We start from the raw sequence: 14,861 nt of genomic DNA, 5'->3' as shown, positions 1-14,861 counted from the left end.
CATTACACTGGCTCCCAGTATGTTTTAGAATTGACTTTAAAATTCTATTGATCACTTTTAAAGCTCTTCATGGCCTCTCGCCTTGTTATATTTCTGACCTTTTAGTCCCATACACACCAGCACGTACCTTGAGATCCTCGGGCAGAGGTCTGTCGTCTGTTCCAGAGTCTCGACTGAAAACTAAAGGGGACAGAGCGTTTGCTGTCAGGGCCCCGAGGCTCTGGAACAGCCTGCCCGAGTAAATCAGGTCGGCTGAGTCAGTGAACTCTTTTAAGTCTCTTCTTAAAACATACTTTTATAGGAGAGCCTTTCCCGATCTTATTTGACTTTATTTTATCCATTTTATTTTATTGTATTTTACTAATTTCATATTAATCGGTATTTTAGTCTTTTCAATGTTTTTACACTTGTTAAAGCACTTTGTAACTTGTTTTTGAAAAGTGCTCTACAAATAAGGATTATTATTATTATATTATTATTTATATATACAACCTTTATTTAATCAGGTAATGTCATTATCAAGAGAGACCTGAGTACAGCTGATACAAAGAAAAAACTAACATAATCAGACATAACAAAAGGATCAGAGACAGTCACAGACATCACTAAATCTACATTTGATATGGTTCTCCACTCTTTTTATTCAGGTGTTTTCTTTATAATTTGTCCCCATATGTAAAGGCCCGATAGAGGATAATCTTTCAGTTTTATCGTAGCAGTGATTGTACATGCATCTGTGAGCGGTGTCCACAAGAGGGAGACAAATATCTTTTTAAGTTAGTCGATAACATTTTCTCTGGGGAATGTACAGCTAACTCACTGCTGTTGCATCATTTCGTTTTCTCCTGCCTTGAAGTTAAGCAATTGATATTTTCACTTTAGTTGATTATTTATTATTGTTTAACATGTGTTATCAAATAAAAATGCCGGATATTTGCTGGTTCCAGCTACACAATGTGAGAACTAGCAGCTTGCGTTGTTGTGGGCTGTTAACAAGACATCTGAGGGATTCACCCTGGCTCTCTGAACTTGTGACAGGAAAATGTTGTACAGTTTTGTCATTTCATAGATTAAATGATGAATTGATTAATCAAATAGAACACTTGAAATTTCTTATTATGCATTTCTTTACTCATTGACTCAGTCAACTTTTGACAAAACCCTACTTGTTTGTCCACTTGGAAGTATGATTTCTTCAGACATCATTTTAGTCTATACAGCAGATTTTAACCAGTGGATGACAAATCCTAACTTGTAGCAGTGTTGCCATGATACAGGCATTTAGCAAATTCAGCATAAGTAATTTTGTGTTTCCACAGGGATCACGAGGTGGCACACAGGGGCTGCAGCTCTTGCAGCAGGTTGCATCAGTCTCATCAGATCAGGCCCGTGCAGCTGTGACGAGCGCCCCCCTCGGCAGCTCTCATCATGACTAATGCAAGTTGAAACCACCGTCACATTTGTGTGTGAGATCATGTTTACCAACAGCCAAGGACAAATGTGACATAGCTCAGGTATCAGGGAGTGTTACTGATAGAGGCATTTACAGCACTGAATCAGATGAAACAGCCTCAACCTTGGTCTGAAGATAAACCTGCTAGTTAATGTGAAACTAGTGATATAGGAGGGAGCGGAAAACAGTACAGCTGGAAAAAAAACTTTAGTAACCAGGCAAGTGTTTAGTTGAAAGCATTTTATTGCATTTTTTTTTTTTTTTTTAGAAAAACAATACAAAATTCTGTAGCAACGGTCATAAACGTTGCCTTGAGTGAACTGCAATCATTCACATGGTACAGTAAAGTGCTTATTTTAAATCAAAAATTTTTTGTACTTGGATGTATTTACTTCAAATTTATTCCCACAAACAGTGGGTGTGGGGTAATTCAGTTTTAAAATCAGGTGTCAACTCTCAAAGGAAAAGACTTGAGGACTGTATCAACGTAGACAGAATAACCCAACATACCATGAAGTTTTTATAAAACATTTGATCAATGTTGCTGGATTGTAAATGCTTTTGCCTGTGGGCTACATTCAAATTGTATGGAGTTTGATGGGACTGTCTATTTGAATGAATGTTAACACTTCCTTCAAAATGACTTACAATATAAAAAATTGCAAGACTTAAGGATATAATTTTGTCCCCTTCCCCCTCCACCCCACCCGAATAAAAGGTAGTCCAAAAAGCTACTGCCATTTGACAAAAGTAGAAATGGTCATGACCAAGAAAACTCTTATTATACCATTCAGGATATTAGAGTATGGCCAAAGTTTGTGCATTTGAGTATCCAACCCTATCAAAAAAGTAGGGCCTAAATCAGCTGATGCTCAAAAGGGAGAAGGCAGAATACTGAACTGTATTGGTATTTTCAAAACCCCAAGATTGCCTTGATCATCAGCTTAATGCTTTGAAATTATTGATAGCAAAATAGTTTCCCAAATGGAGAAGAAACAGCTGCATACACAAATTCAAGTAAGTCTTATTATAAGACATAAAACCCCTTAACTATGCATCTGTAGAAGGTATTTTAGAACTATTACAGTGTCCTATTATCAGCATAATGGGTCCTTTGACACCAAGGGAGCCATTTCCAGAGTACCGTCGCTGCAGTGCTGGTAACAGGACACGGACAATCAGAAGTCCCCACTTCTCACTGCTCTGTGATGGATCACATGTTCAATGTCATGACTTGAACCCTCTTTGGTGAAATGGCTACAGTGTTGTGAGACCTCATCACCTGTCCATTACCTGTCGGTTTCAGAATGAGCTTAATAAACTTATCTAAACAAAAATATATAATTATTGCCAACTCTCATAAAAAATTAAAAAAAAAAAAAAAAAAAAACACGACAACACAAAATTAAAACACACCTTCACTGGGCATGAACGCTCCAGCTCCACTAAACCAACCATCTCGCTCTCTCACACACACAGAACTTTTAAAAAAAAACAAAAAAAAAAAAAAACACACAAACACAACCTTTAAGGAAAACATCCGGTGTTTCACCTGAACTGAACAGCACCTGCATGAAAATCAACATAGAAAATAAAAGCTTATTAACAGCCATGAAAAAAGGGGAGAGGGGGAAATCAGTGTGGCACATTGACATGGAGTTTTCAAACATGAAAAATAAAGTAAACTTACAGCTACATGTTTGTGGAAGACTTTTTTTTTTTTTTTTCCCTTTTGTGGAATGTTTTTCCTTTTTTTGTGTTTCATTTTTGAAGAAAAAAAAAAAAAAAAAAACTCATCTGCATCTTATTTTGTAATGTCATTATTTTGAAAGGGTTGTCTCAAAAACAACACAATGGTGAACCATTGAGGGAAAAAAAACCAAAACAAAAAAGTCCAAATATATTTGATCAACAAATGACACTTGGGTTACATTGGCCAAAATGTGCTTTTAAGACCCCTGATAGTAGTTCTAACCTTTACTGGCAACATGTTCAAGGTTAAATCCAATTTCTAAATTGATTTGTAGGAAGAAGAAAAACAACAAACAAAAAAACACCACAATTCTGGTTGTTGGAAAGGGGACGTCATGAATTCTTTACGATGAAAGACACCGACCCAGTTTCACTTGCCTAGCCATTTGACATAATTAGCTTGTACCAACATAATGGATGTACTTTAGGGTTTGCCCAGAAGTACAATTTCGGGGGAGTAAAACAGTTTACTTCAATGAGACACTTGCCTGACGGTCTCACAAACACTGAAAAGTGTGGCCACTGATAAGTTGGGAAGTTCATGTAATAAACTGTATGAATCGGTGCAACAGTAAGTCATGGCTGGCTACAGACTAACATTTTTTGCTCTAGGAGCATTAAGTGCGTGGCCACCAAGCTAGATGAGTGCTTGTTTTATCTGACATTTACAAAAAAAGCTCAGCGTTGAGGAAATTCATCTTAAATTGAGACAAAAATATTCTTTGAAGTCCCCAGCCACATAATGGACCGCACCAGGCACGGACAGCATTGGCTTACAGACCTTCCACCCCCTTATACTGAATCCCTTCAAAGACAGGAACAGCCTTCATCTTGGCGTATTGCATAAGCTTGTACGTATCTGCAGATGGGCCATTCACGCATATACATACAGGCAAAGAGAACATTCCAGATAACTTAATTCACAGTGGATCCAGTTGTAACGTGGGAGCAGCACAACAGGTTGTCCTTTGGTGTCTGAGCTTAGTTTCGAAGATAAGCGTTCTGATGTCTTCTGAATGGTGTTATGAATAAAATTAAAACAAACCAAACATAACTTAGAAAATACTTCTCTCTCCCCCAAAACATTAACTGCGCCCCCCCCCCCGAAACCCAGACATGCACATATGTGTGCGTTTGCTATATGCAGGCCCTGGGCTGATGTGCTTCAGAAGTGCTGCAGAAGGGCAGAAGGCATTTAGAGAAAGGGCTGCAAGCAGCATCTCCCTTTACAGTGAGGCAAGAAAGCCTGAATGTATGTAACCAAGGCCAGCTAGAGTCAGGGAGAGGAGCCAGAATTAGAGGGGGAGAGTCTCAGGGCAGTCTTGGATCTGGACATGAATCTTAACGGAAGGTCGGAGGTCAGAGTTGACAAAGTTCAGGCACAGTCTCCCACAATAACGAGAGGGGCCAAGAGCTGACGAAGCTCTGCAGCAGAAACGGGCCCTCCCTTGGGCTGGCTGCTTCGCTGCCTGCGCTTAGCCAGCTTGGAGTTGGAAGGAGAGAGGCGCATAGAAGAGCCAGTAGCAGTAACAACAAACGGGATTTCCTGCTGCTGCTGGTCTTCCATGCCATCCTGTTCAGCCAGCTGCCGGTTCACAGCCATGGCCTTGTCAGCAAAGAATGTCAGATCCCTGGCATTGCTGGTTCTAAGGGACAAGGAAAGGGGAAAAAAAATAAAATAAAATCAGTCATTGTGAGCAAATGAAATACAAGATGCAAATATATTGGGCTAAAATGTGACAGGAATACAGTCTTGTGTAACAGTAACGTGTATAATGTTTTCTCACCGTTGATGCAAGATTGATGTTGGCAAAGTGTCATAAGCACCCTGAAAAAAAGAAAAAATTAGTTAATTAGAAACCTCAACACTTAAACATACTGTGAAATAGCTGCAGAAAATGTGTGATTTCAAGACCTACCCCCTGCACCCAGGGGTGCTGCAGCACCTGGCTGGCACTCAGGCGGTTTTTGGCGTCCCGAACCAGAAGTTTGGATATGAGATCTTTGGCACTTGAGGAGATGTGAGCCCAGTCTTTCTCTGGAAACTCGTATTTTCCTTCCTGGATACTCTCAAACAAAGTGTTCTAGAAATGGACATAATAACCATTTATCAGTTACCTTGACCTGGAGGCTGAAGATACAATGTTTATGTCCAGTACAAGATGCAGGAAATATGAAAAGCTGAAAAATTGTGTCTAACTCTTACCTGGCAGGTATGGCAGGGTTCCCCTAATTCCCAGCCACAGTCACCGCCACAGCGGCCTACAAAGGGTGGGTAGCCGCTCAGCATGATGTAAAGGATGACTCCAAGGCTCCACAGGTCACAGCGCTTGTCGTAAATTGTGGCCTCCTCACTGAAGGCCTCAACCACCTCAGGTGCCATGTACTCTGCTGAGCCACACTGAGACAAGAGGAAACAAAAAACAAACAAGTTTGTTAGCCGCAGGCATGACAGAAAGCAGTATCTATAGCAGAAAAAGCCTCTTGGCTGCAGCCCACATTCCTTCACTCAGCTGATACCTCGTGGTTGCTAGTGTTAAAGCTCGGAGCCCACTCTTGGGCTGTGCGCGTGGGGGGGCAGCCTGTGACAGTCACATGCTTATTTGCAGTGATGGGTTCATTTAAAAATGTGCTCCACTGCATTTCTCAATGCCCTTAAGGACACCTCCGTGGAAACATCGTGTACAATTCCATATCAAGGGTAGAAAAGGGAGGGATATGCTATAATGAAGCAGGTTACTGTGGGTAGGCCGCAGCAGTGACTCACTGTTATGACCATCTAGCTGTACAGAAGCCAGGCTCAGCTCTGACGGTCCCTTGTTATGTAGCTAAGAAAGAAATTAGGCCAAACTGAGCAGGGAAAAGAGGATTGAGCTGTCCTGCAGAGCCAGAGACCGGCCCTCAACACTTACATAACTTGGAAACAAACACCAAAACGCTTTTAATACTTTTAGGAACAGGAAAAGGAGCAGCGGGTCGCTAGTTCAGTAGGACATGTACGTATGTGTGGATAATATGACATTTAATCGTTGCCTCAATGGATCACCTTTTATATTCTTAGGAAAGAGTTTGGATTCTGTGAGCTCTTTAGAGGATGTCCTAAATATAGACACTACTGGTATAAATTCTTAGAACTTGCTGAGAATACCTGTTAATCAGCCCTTTGCCTGATCAGTTGTTTTTAAATCTTCCACCTAGGCCTGCATCCTGGAAAACCCCAAGGCCTATATCCTTACCTCAATCTGTGGGTGATCATGTTTACATAGAGCAGGCATCTATTGTGTCCCAGTACCATATCCCAGCTGTCTCCTAACTCCTCCACCCTGCTGCACCCTTATGTAATGGAATTTGCTGCACAGGAATCTCATCTCAGACAAAGCTGCTTCTGTCGGAGAGAAAACCCAACCCCCACATTTCCACCAACATCATCGTGTCTGGGGCGACTGCCTCCACGGACATGCCCACAGGATTCAGGCCAAATGCAGCTGCCACAGGAATAAAAGAAATATTTTTGCCTACCAAGGTGCTGTAAAACTGAAAGGGGATGCGATAGCTGTGCTGTCAAATAACAGCTAGCAAAGCTAATCTTGTTTCCAAGCACCTAAAGTGAAATAACCGTAGTCATGGCTCTTTAGCATATCCTCAAACTCGCAAGTTCTTCCTGTACTGTTGTTGCAAACACTTCTGAGCTTGCACCAGTTACATCCTCCTTAAACCTTTCCAAAAGCTGCAGATACAGTTGTTACCGCAGGCTTCGTTGGTATTGCAACCTGGGACTTTCCTGAAACCATGTGACTAGTCAGACCATATTGACACCACTGACGACACACACCTCTGCTGTTTGTAAACTACAGGATTATCTGAAGAGGCTTACAGTAAGACGACCTGTTCTGTCGTCATGCAGCTGCACCTGTGACAATAACTGAGGCAGTTCCTTGATTTTTTATTTTTTTTTTTAAACCGTCTAAGCTGCTTTGTGTTCCCAACTGCTGCACATGAGCGTTGACATTTGAACTGTCAAGATTTATTTCATGCCAAACAGCCAGCCACCTGTGTAAATTTCTTAGTAAACTAAAGTTAGCTTTTTCCTAGAAAGGTCCCTCTCCTTTTCCCTGTGCTCCTGTCTTTCAAGTTTGTACTAGAGAGAATACAAACATCCACAGTAAACATACATTCTCAAATAGCCCATGGGATTTTAGTTGATTAAACACATTCAGTGGGATCATAAAATGCAAAATCAGACTATATTGTGCAACAGCTGTAGGAATGTGGGTAAAATAAGGGCAGGTGCCAATAGTGACATGAAAATCAGATAACATTGTTCCTGTGATCAAGGCAAAGAAAACAAGCCAGAGCGCATGAGCAGACAGGGTGTTTGTCCCTCCCAGTTAACCTCCCCCTCCCACTGGTTTAGCCAATCACATTTCAGTTGCTAGGTATATAGGGGGGAGGGGGGGGGGGGGGCGACTAAAATTTCTAGAACAAGCCTTATGCACAGCCTTTGTATAAAGAACATAAAGAAAGCGCAGACCAGCACAAGCTGGTTGGGGCCACAGGGCGGAGACTAAGCAGAAAGGGAGGGTGGATGTTATTCTCTCACACCACAGAGAGAAAAGGGAAATGAGAGTTTGTGTGTTGTGGTTTCATTGTAACTTCTTCATAATCGTAGGACATGGCCTTGTAAAAGTCACACTGTGTTCCCTGCAGCTGTACTGCATTTCAAGTCATCACATTGTGCCTTGTCCTCCAGCATCAACTTTTCTTCCACTAAAATCTCTGCATTACATCAGGTCTTGTGGTTGTGTGCAAAAATACCCAGCACAACAAAACTTGCGTTGGAAATTACTTTCTAGCTTAGCAGTATTAAGAGATACCATGGATGTAGTAGGCTGTAATTAGCATGGCATAATGAAAATGAACACTAGTTTGTGTTTTGAATTATTTAATTATGGCGAGCAAATTGAACCGCATTCCAAACATCCCTTTGGACAAAAAAAAAAAAAATAAAATATATATAAAATATTGTAGTGCATGTAGAGGTCAAGCTCACCTAAGCTAGGCTATGAAAACAGCTCATTTCCTGCAGGCATTGTGGATGCAGCACAAGCTAGCCAAGTTCAACAGGCTGGCTTTTTAAATGCTCCTTTGCAAAAGCCTCACAAATAAACGGCAAGAGTGATGATGCTGGTAGATTGAGCAAATTCATGCACCACTACACAAAATCTTCCCCATTGGGTGGGTGCCAATGTCCAACCCTTCAGGCAGGTCATATGAGATACTAAAAACACAAGACCAGACAATATAATTGGTGCATCCCACTGCACCAAATACACAAAACATAATTCAGGCCCAATATCTAAGTCCATGTAGACTAAACATGAGGTGCCTCTTGGCCTCTAAACCATCTCCCCTTCAAATACTCTGGGGATGGGCTCTCTATTCATTAGTTGTGCTAAAGGAAGATGAAGTTACCAGTGTAGAAAATCCCCCACCCATCCCGACATTCCTGCAGGCTAAACTGCTATCCTCCACCTGTTCTGGTCCATCCATCCAACCCCCTTCCCCCAGACAACCAGCAAACAGTGTTGACATAAGCATGCCAGTTTTTCCCCCCGCTTTGTGTTGTGATGACAGCAGGAGAGTTCAACAATCATAACCCCCAGACTCATGGACCCCAATATTTGTGTCTGATAAGCATCAGAACGTGGACATTAAACCAAAGGTTGGCTGATACTTGATAAGAGAGCATAAAGCTGCCAGCTAGGGACATTCAGGAAACAATCCATGTAATTTCAGAGAAGCTGCCCAACACTGAACTACCTTAACCTCAAAAACATTCTCTACCTCTCCCAATCAGCGAGCTGTCCTACAGCTAACACCACTGAGGATTGCCCAATAGGCTACCAGCCAGTTGGACTTGATAAAGACAGTTTTACAGCCTGAACACACCCTGCTTATACACCAGGACACACCACTGTACAGTTCTCTTCCTCACTCTCAATAGCTATACCCATTATATTGCTAACTGCTTCCCTTCAATATCACTGTCCCAATCCCGTTTTATAAAAATAGTCTTTAGTGTTTGAACAAGACAATATACAGGTGGACTTACAGGAGTGAGGAGCTCAGGGGTGGAGATGGGTGAGCTGTCGCTGTTCAGCTTGATGCCACTTCCCAAGTCAAAGTCACAGATTTTAACTGGTGAAATCTGACAAAGATACAAGTTCAGAATCATTAAAATTCATGATTCATCATTTGTGTGGAGTATCTACTTGTATGACCAGAGATTTCAACTATCATTTCTCTTTACCAAGGTTCACATCACCATCTTAGAGGAACTAATCACTTTACCACATTAGTTACCCTTTGAACTAATTGGGCTCAAACATGTGTGCAGTAAGCTCACCTTGTCTGCACTCTTACAGAGAATGTTCTCAGGTTTCAGGTCTCTATGTGCCATTCCTAGGGAAAAAATATTATGAAAGCAATCAGTCACATTTTTCTGTTAGTAAGACCTGGCCGGGATTGCGCCAGGATCAAGGATAATGAACTACTGTACTAAAACCCACTTCATGGTACACATATACCCTTAGAGATGCTTTGCCTTTTTGGTGATCATGAGTAGTAATAAAGTTGTAGTCTTACCTTTGTTATGCAGGAAATCTAGAGCACTGGCTATGTCCTGCACAACAACACTTGCTTCCTGCTCACTGAAGTGCCGTCTCTTGTGAATGTGTGCCAAGATTGACCCTAATGCAGGGAAATAAGAGTATATATTGGCTGCATTTAGAAGCACAAGGCATAGAATGCATGCCTTCCGACAGACAAATGACTTTAAGCCATTCAGCAATGCATGTGTCTCTAGTCTGTAGCCAAAGGGAACTGATGCAGGCATCCTGCAGCAGCTATAATTCACTAACCTCCTCTAAGCTTTTCAAACACCAGGTAGAATTTGTCCTCCTCTTCAAAGAACTCCACCAGCTCCAGGATGTTGCTTCAGAAAAAGAAAAAAGCACCATGAGCCAGAGGTAACAGAGTCATCTAGTGCCTGCTGATTTCTGGACTATGAAGTAGGAGGACTAAGGGGTTCAATAGAATAAGCTTCAGCACAAATAAGGTCAGTCAGTTTATGGTACAGTCCCTATACATTCATCAGGTGGTATTGCTTTAGTTGGTCATGACAGAAGGCCATTACCTGTGACCCTGGCACTGATAGAGCATCTCAACCTCACGGAAGACACGGCTGCGGCTGTGACCTGGTCTTTTCTCAATGATCTGGAACAGAACATCATAATGGTTCAGTCACATTATCTAAAAATAGCCCACTGAACTGAATTAGTCTGACTTTCGTGTTTTCCACAGTAGTAGGGTGGGAGGATAATTATGAAAGTGCTCTAACGGCTTAAGAAAAATTTAGCCCATCTGTGAGTTAATATTTGGTTACACTGCACCAGAAACTCCACCCGTGTGTTTACTGTTGACAAGGCGGCATAGCACAGATTATAGATTCCATATAAAGAGCCCTGTTACTGGCTTAGTTCCAGACATGCATTTTTCCTGATTCCTTTATCCCACCGTGTGCAACAATTGGAAAAGATACTTTAACCTTCTTTCAGAGCCAAAGGAGAGACTAACAGAATGAGAATGAAACAAGTCACAGCAGCTCATATTTAACCTTCATGTGTGACCCATATTTAAATCTTAAGTGCTCTTGAGGAGCCAAAAGTCTTCCTTTGAAACAGCCCATGAGCTAATCCAAAACTGTTTACAATAACCAAAAAATGCTCCCTAAATATAACTTTGCGCTGCCTGGAACTAAACCACAGAGGGGCCACCAGCTGCACGACGCACTGCCAAGAGAGACAGAAAGATAGACTGCTGACAACAGAGCAAAAGGCCTGAATTTTCCAGCCATGGTTGGTTATTGTCTGCTTGGGAGGCTGTGCATGTTTCTCTTCCTGGTAGCTGGATTACAGCTGCCATTGAAGCCCAGTGGGGCCCGAGTTTCAGTGTGTGTCTAGGATTAATGCACAGACAAGAGGCCTGTGAGCAGTCCAAAGCCTCTGCACTGTTTCAGTCTGAGTCAGCAGCACAAACAGCCCCCAATCAGCTCACTTTCTCCTGATCACTACACAAACCTTCCACCCTAAAAACACCACATGCAGATTAAAAATTTAAACTGCAAATCATAGCAAACACACACAAGTGGGTCGACAGTTATTTGAGGGGTACTAGATTTAATGGTTGTTTACCAAATCACAGATCATAGTCACAGCAGCCTGCTGCAAAACAAGGCCACACCAAGTCAGGTTCAAACCCAGGGGAACCAGAGCTTCAGATAAACATGTACTACACAGCCTTCTGCTCGTCCTTGGTGCTGCACGGCTTTTGTTGCAATTGTAACACAAGGAGCCCACCATAACTCACCCCAGTCTGTAGGGGGAGGGGAGAGACAGGACATCTGGCAGAAGCAGTCTGAGCCCCCTCCGACTCCTAAATGACCTCCAATAACTGCCGACCCTCGTGCCTCCTCCCCCAGAACGGCAAAGTCCCAGGGGATCTACCAAACCATTCCGGGGTAAACAATTCTCATAGATCATGGTCAAATGATAGAATCTGTGCTCCGATTCCTCTAAAATATTAATTGGTATGATATGGACACTTCTATGGGGAACCAGCCTTTACCTGTCAACACACTGTTTCAAATCTGAACAGAATTAAACTACAAAAGGAATTAATAGTTATAAAAATAGCTTGGTGTTTATTTCCTGTGTCCCAGTGGGATTAGGGGCCAAAAATGTATAAAATAAAAGTCAAGACATGTATTCACAAGTCCACACCCCATTTGGAGAGGAAAAGGAGAAAAAGTACAACTGTACTGAACGAGAAGGAGAACAAAGCAGTGTAAACACCCTGGGTCATAACTCTCACCCTGCACCCCCCCCCCCCCCCTCCTCTCTGTGGGTTGTGTTTTGGCACAGTTAACAGTACACTGTGTTCTCACTATGAGCGTCCTCTGTAGGCTGAAGGAGTAAAGAAAAGGGGTGGGTATATCCCTCCCAGCTCTTCGATAGGCTAGCAAAGTATAAAAACAGTGAAGGGAAGGGTTTGCTAACAGCAGCTAGTGTTGCACATTAAAAAGCACAGCAGTAGAACAGATTAGAGTCTGCAGACTGAGCTGAAGTATGCTGCCCCAAGATCAAGAAGAGAAAGGCAACATGGACACAATGTCGCACATCCTGTAGCCTAGCTTTCTTCCGTTTAGATAATCAGTAAGTAAGGTCACGTGTTTTCTTCATGTACAAAAGAATCTCTCAAAGTAAATGATAAAGTAACCCAGCACGGCCCTACACATAAAACATCTCTATATTGATGACTAGCCACAGTATCCACACACACCGCAAGTGTTACATAATAACGACGACATTCAGACTCGTGAGAGAGGAGCACTGACTTGTAGGAAACCAGGACCCCATTCATTATGCTAACGTCTTCAAATATATTACAATCATTTAATATGTGTGTGAGAATGTCTGCCCGCTTACCTTGACAGCGTACTCTTTGTTGGTGATGAGGTTGATGCATGTTTGCACTCTGGCATAAGCGCCCTCTCCTAGTACCTCTTCCTGCAGTCTGTAGACATCTGTGGCACAGAGTTTGACAAGTTAGGAACATACTTAATTTTATTAAATGTACATAAATTTAGTTGTTGCAAAAGATAATACTTTTGTGTTTTTGTAACAGCAACATAATGATCCTAAAAATAAAAGCTTTTACCCTCGAATCGTCCAGAGAAACTGTCAGTTGCCCGGCAACGCTTTTTCTTCTTGTTTCTCTTCTTGGCATCAGGGATGTCAATAGGCTGACTGGAAGGCATTTCTGTCAAAACAGGAGTGCCTATATTATCATGTGCTAGCAAGGAAATCACTCCAACTTAAGCACTACAAAGGGAGAAATAAAATTTAAGTGGTAATCACAATGTTTTTGATCCGAGTAAACTGTACATTTTTGCCAAATTGGAGAACTTATTGTATGGATAGATAACAGATAAGCCTGTTCAAGTACTCACCATGTCTTGGGGAGGAATCAAAATTAAATGACGAATCAATAAGATGGGATCCATTTTTAGTGAAGTCCTCAGATTCAAAGGGATTTTGGCCCTAGGGAGTGATAATAAAAATATGATTGTTAAGGTATCTTATCAATGAACCATTTAATGCTAGCTGTTAGAGATAACTGATAAGTTATAACTCCCATACTGCATAAACAGAAAGTAGACTCAAAACAGCAAAACAGATGGGCAGAAACGTTTAAAACTGCCATAAACATCTGAAGCAACAAAGTCACCCAAACCCATCCAGTAATTAGTCCACCCTAACAATACAACACATAAATATTGCTAAATATCAATCAAAGAGCCACATTTCTTCAACTCAGCTGTAACCTACTGAAGTCCTACTTTCATTAGCTGAACATACACGTGACACCAGCCCTCACAGTATATTTGTCAGACATAAGATGTGGGAGAGCAACAGATGTGTTTATATATAGCAAAGTGAGGTCCTCTCATACATGCTGACAAATGTGCCCTGATTATAGAGACTTCCCAAAAGGCACGATAATAGCTCTGCATTTTCCCCCCTCAACAAATCTCAAACTCACCTTGAAAGAGCGGTGGAATCCAGTGACCTCGGTGATCTTATTTTGCACCATTTTGCTTTGATTTGGGGTGCTTTTGGTGGATGTGCGGCGGCGGCAGTGGTTTTTGGGATATGAATTTGCACTTCTCCGAAACAGAAAATCGTTTCAGAGAGTCGCAAGTGGTCGCACTGCGCTGGCCGGTGAGCTTGCTGCGGCGCTTTAAACGGGAGCCCTGTGGACAATACAATACACACCGCACCATTACAAAACACATTAACGTTTGCATAACAAATTACCGAGATACCAACGTGCATTAGCCAGATTTTAGCAAACCTGACTATGGCAGATTAACGTTAGCCAATATTCTTCACATGATCGTGGGTTAACGTCAAGAAAAACAATCAGAGTGCAACAACAGCAACGGCTAACGTTAACTAACTAACTTACAACACCACTCACGTTTAACGTTATAACCGTTAAGTTAGTTGCATGCTTTTAAATGTGCCGAGATAAGAGAACATCATACTATAGTTTGGATAAAATAAGCAACTATGTTGGAAAGCCACGCTGTTAAGATAGCGACCGCTACAACAGCAGCAGACGGGCTAACATTCGTTTAGCTAACATTAAGTTAACCGTAAACTCGCGACCACTGGGGTTTCGAGCTTGACCGTTATAACACATTCAACTTGAATGTTAACGTTAGATAACAAAGGTTAGCTGAGTTACCGTTCATACTTAACGTTAACGTTACTGCAGCTAAGTGTCGCGATAACAACGGGTATTACGCCCTTTCAAATGTAAATAATGCCACTAGAACGCCACATTTTTTTTACTCACCCCGTTGTTAATTTTACAGCTCCAGTGTTAGCGTCGTTGTTTGACCCACTGCTTCAAACGCCGCAGAGGACGGTCGAGGGGGGATACGCCTGATAGAAAGTGCGTGGAAGGTGGCTAACAAGCGATAGCGTAGGTGGTTTTATAACCTCCCTGCTGACTCCTCCTTGTCTCCTCC

General features: G+C 41.9%; 2 protein-coding genes across 3 annotated transcripts in view; one reads left to right on the top strand and one right to left on the bottom strand.

Moving 5' to 3' along the window:
* Positions 1-1,678: 1,678 nt before the first annotated feature.
* On the bottom strand, positions 1,679-14,843 carry mknk2b (MAPK interacting serine/threonine kinase 2b). The gene is made up of 14 exons (XM_046049144.1): positions 14,687-14,843; positions 13,868-14,078; positions 13,275-13,365; positions 12,983-13,084; positions 12,751-12,848; positions 10,401-10,480; positions 10,126-10,199; positions 9,851-9,955; positions 9,612-9,667; positions 9,318-9,413; positions 5,412-5,606; positions 5,125-5,289; positions 4,993-5,033; positions 1,679-4,851 (listed from the first exon to the last, which is right to left on the bottom strand). The coding sequence occupies exons 2-14, from the start codon at positions 13,916-13,918 to the stop codon at positions 4,581-4,583; spliced, it is 1,425 nt and encodes a 474-aa protein (XP_045905100.1). The 5' UTR covers positions 13,919-14,078; positions 14,687-14,843; the 3' UTR covers positions 1,679-4,580.
* adamts10 (ADAM metallopeptidase with thrombospondin type 1 motif, 10) overlaps positions 14,615-14,861 on the top strand; it is a 102,250-nt gene continuing 102,003 nt past the window's right edge. For both annotated transcript variants that reach the window (XR_006825060.1, XM_046049139.1), the window contains exon 1: positions 14,615-14,785. The gene's annotated coding sequence lies outside the window, so the exon portion shown is untranslated. The remainder of the gene's footprint in view (positions 14,786-14,861) is intronic.

This window comes from Micropterus dolomieu, linkage group LG05 (assembly GCF_021292245.1).
Source record: "Micropterus dolomieu isolate WLL.071019.BEF.003 ecotype Adirondacks linkage group LG05, ASM2129224v1, whole genome shotgun sequence".
NCBI classification, from domain to species: Eukaryota; Metazoa; Chordata; class Actinopteri; order Centrarchiformes; family Centrarchidae; genus Micropterus; species Micropterus dolomieu.
Note: the sequence above shows the minus strand (reverse complement) of the source record. Positions and strands in the feature narration are given on the sequence as shown.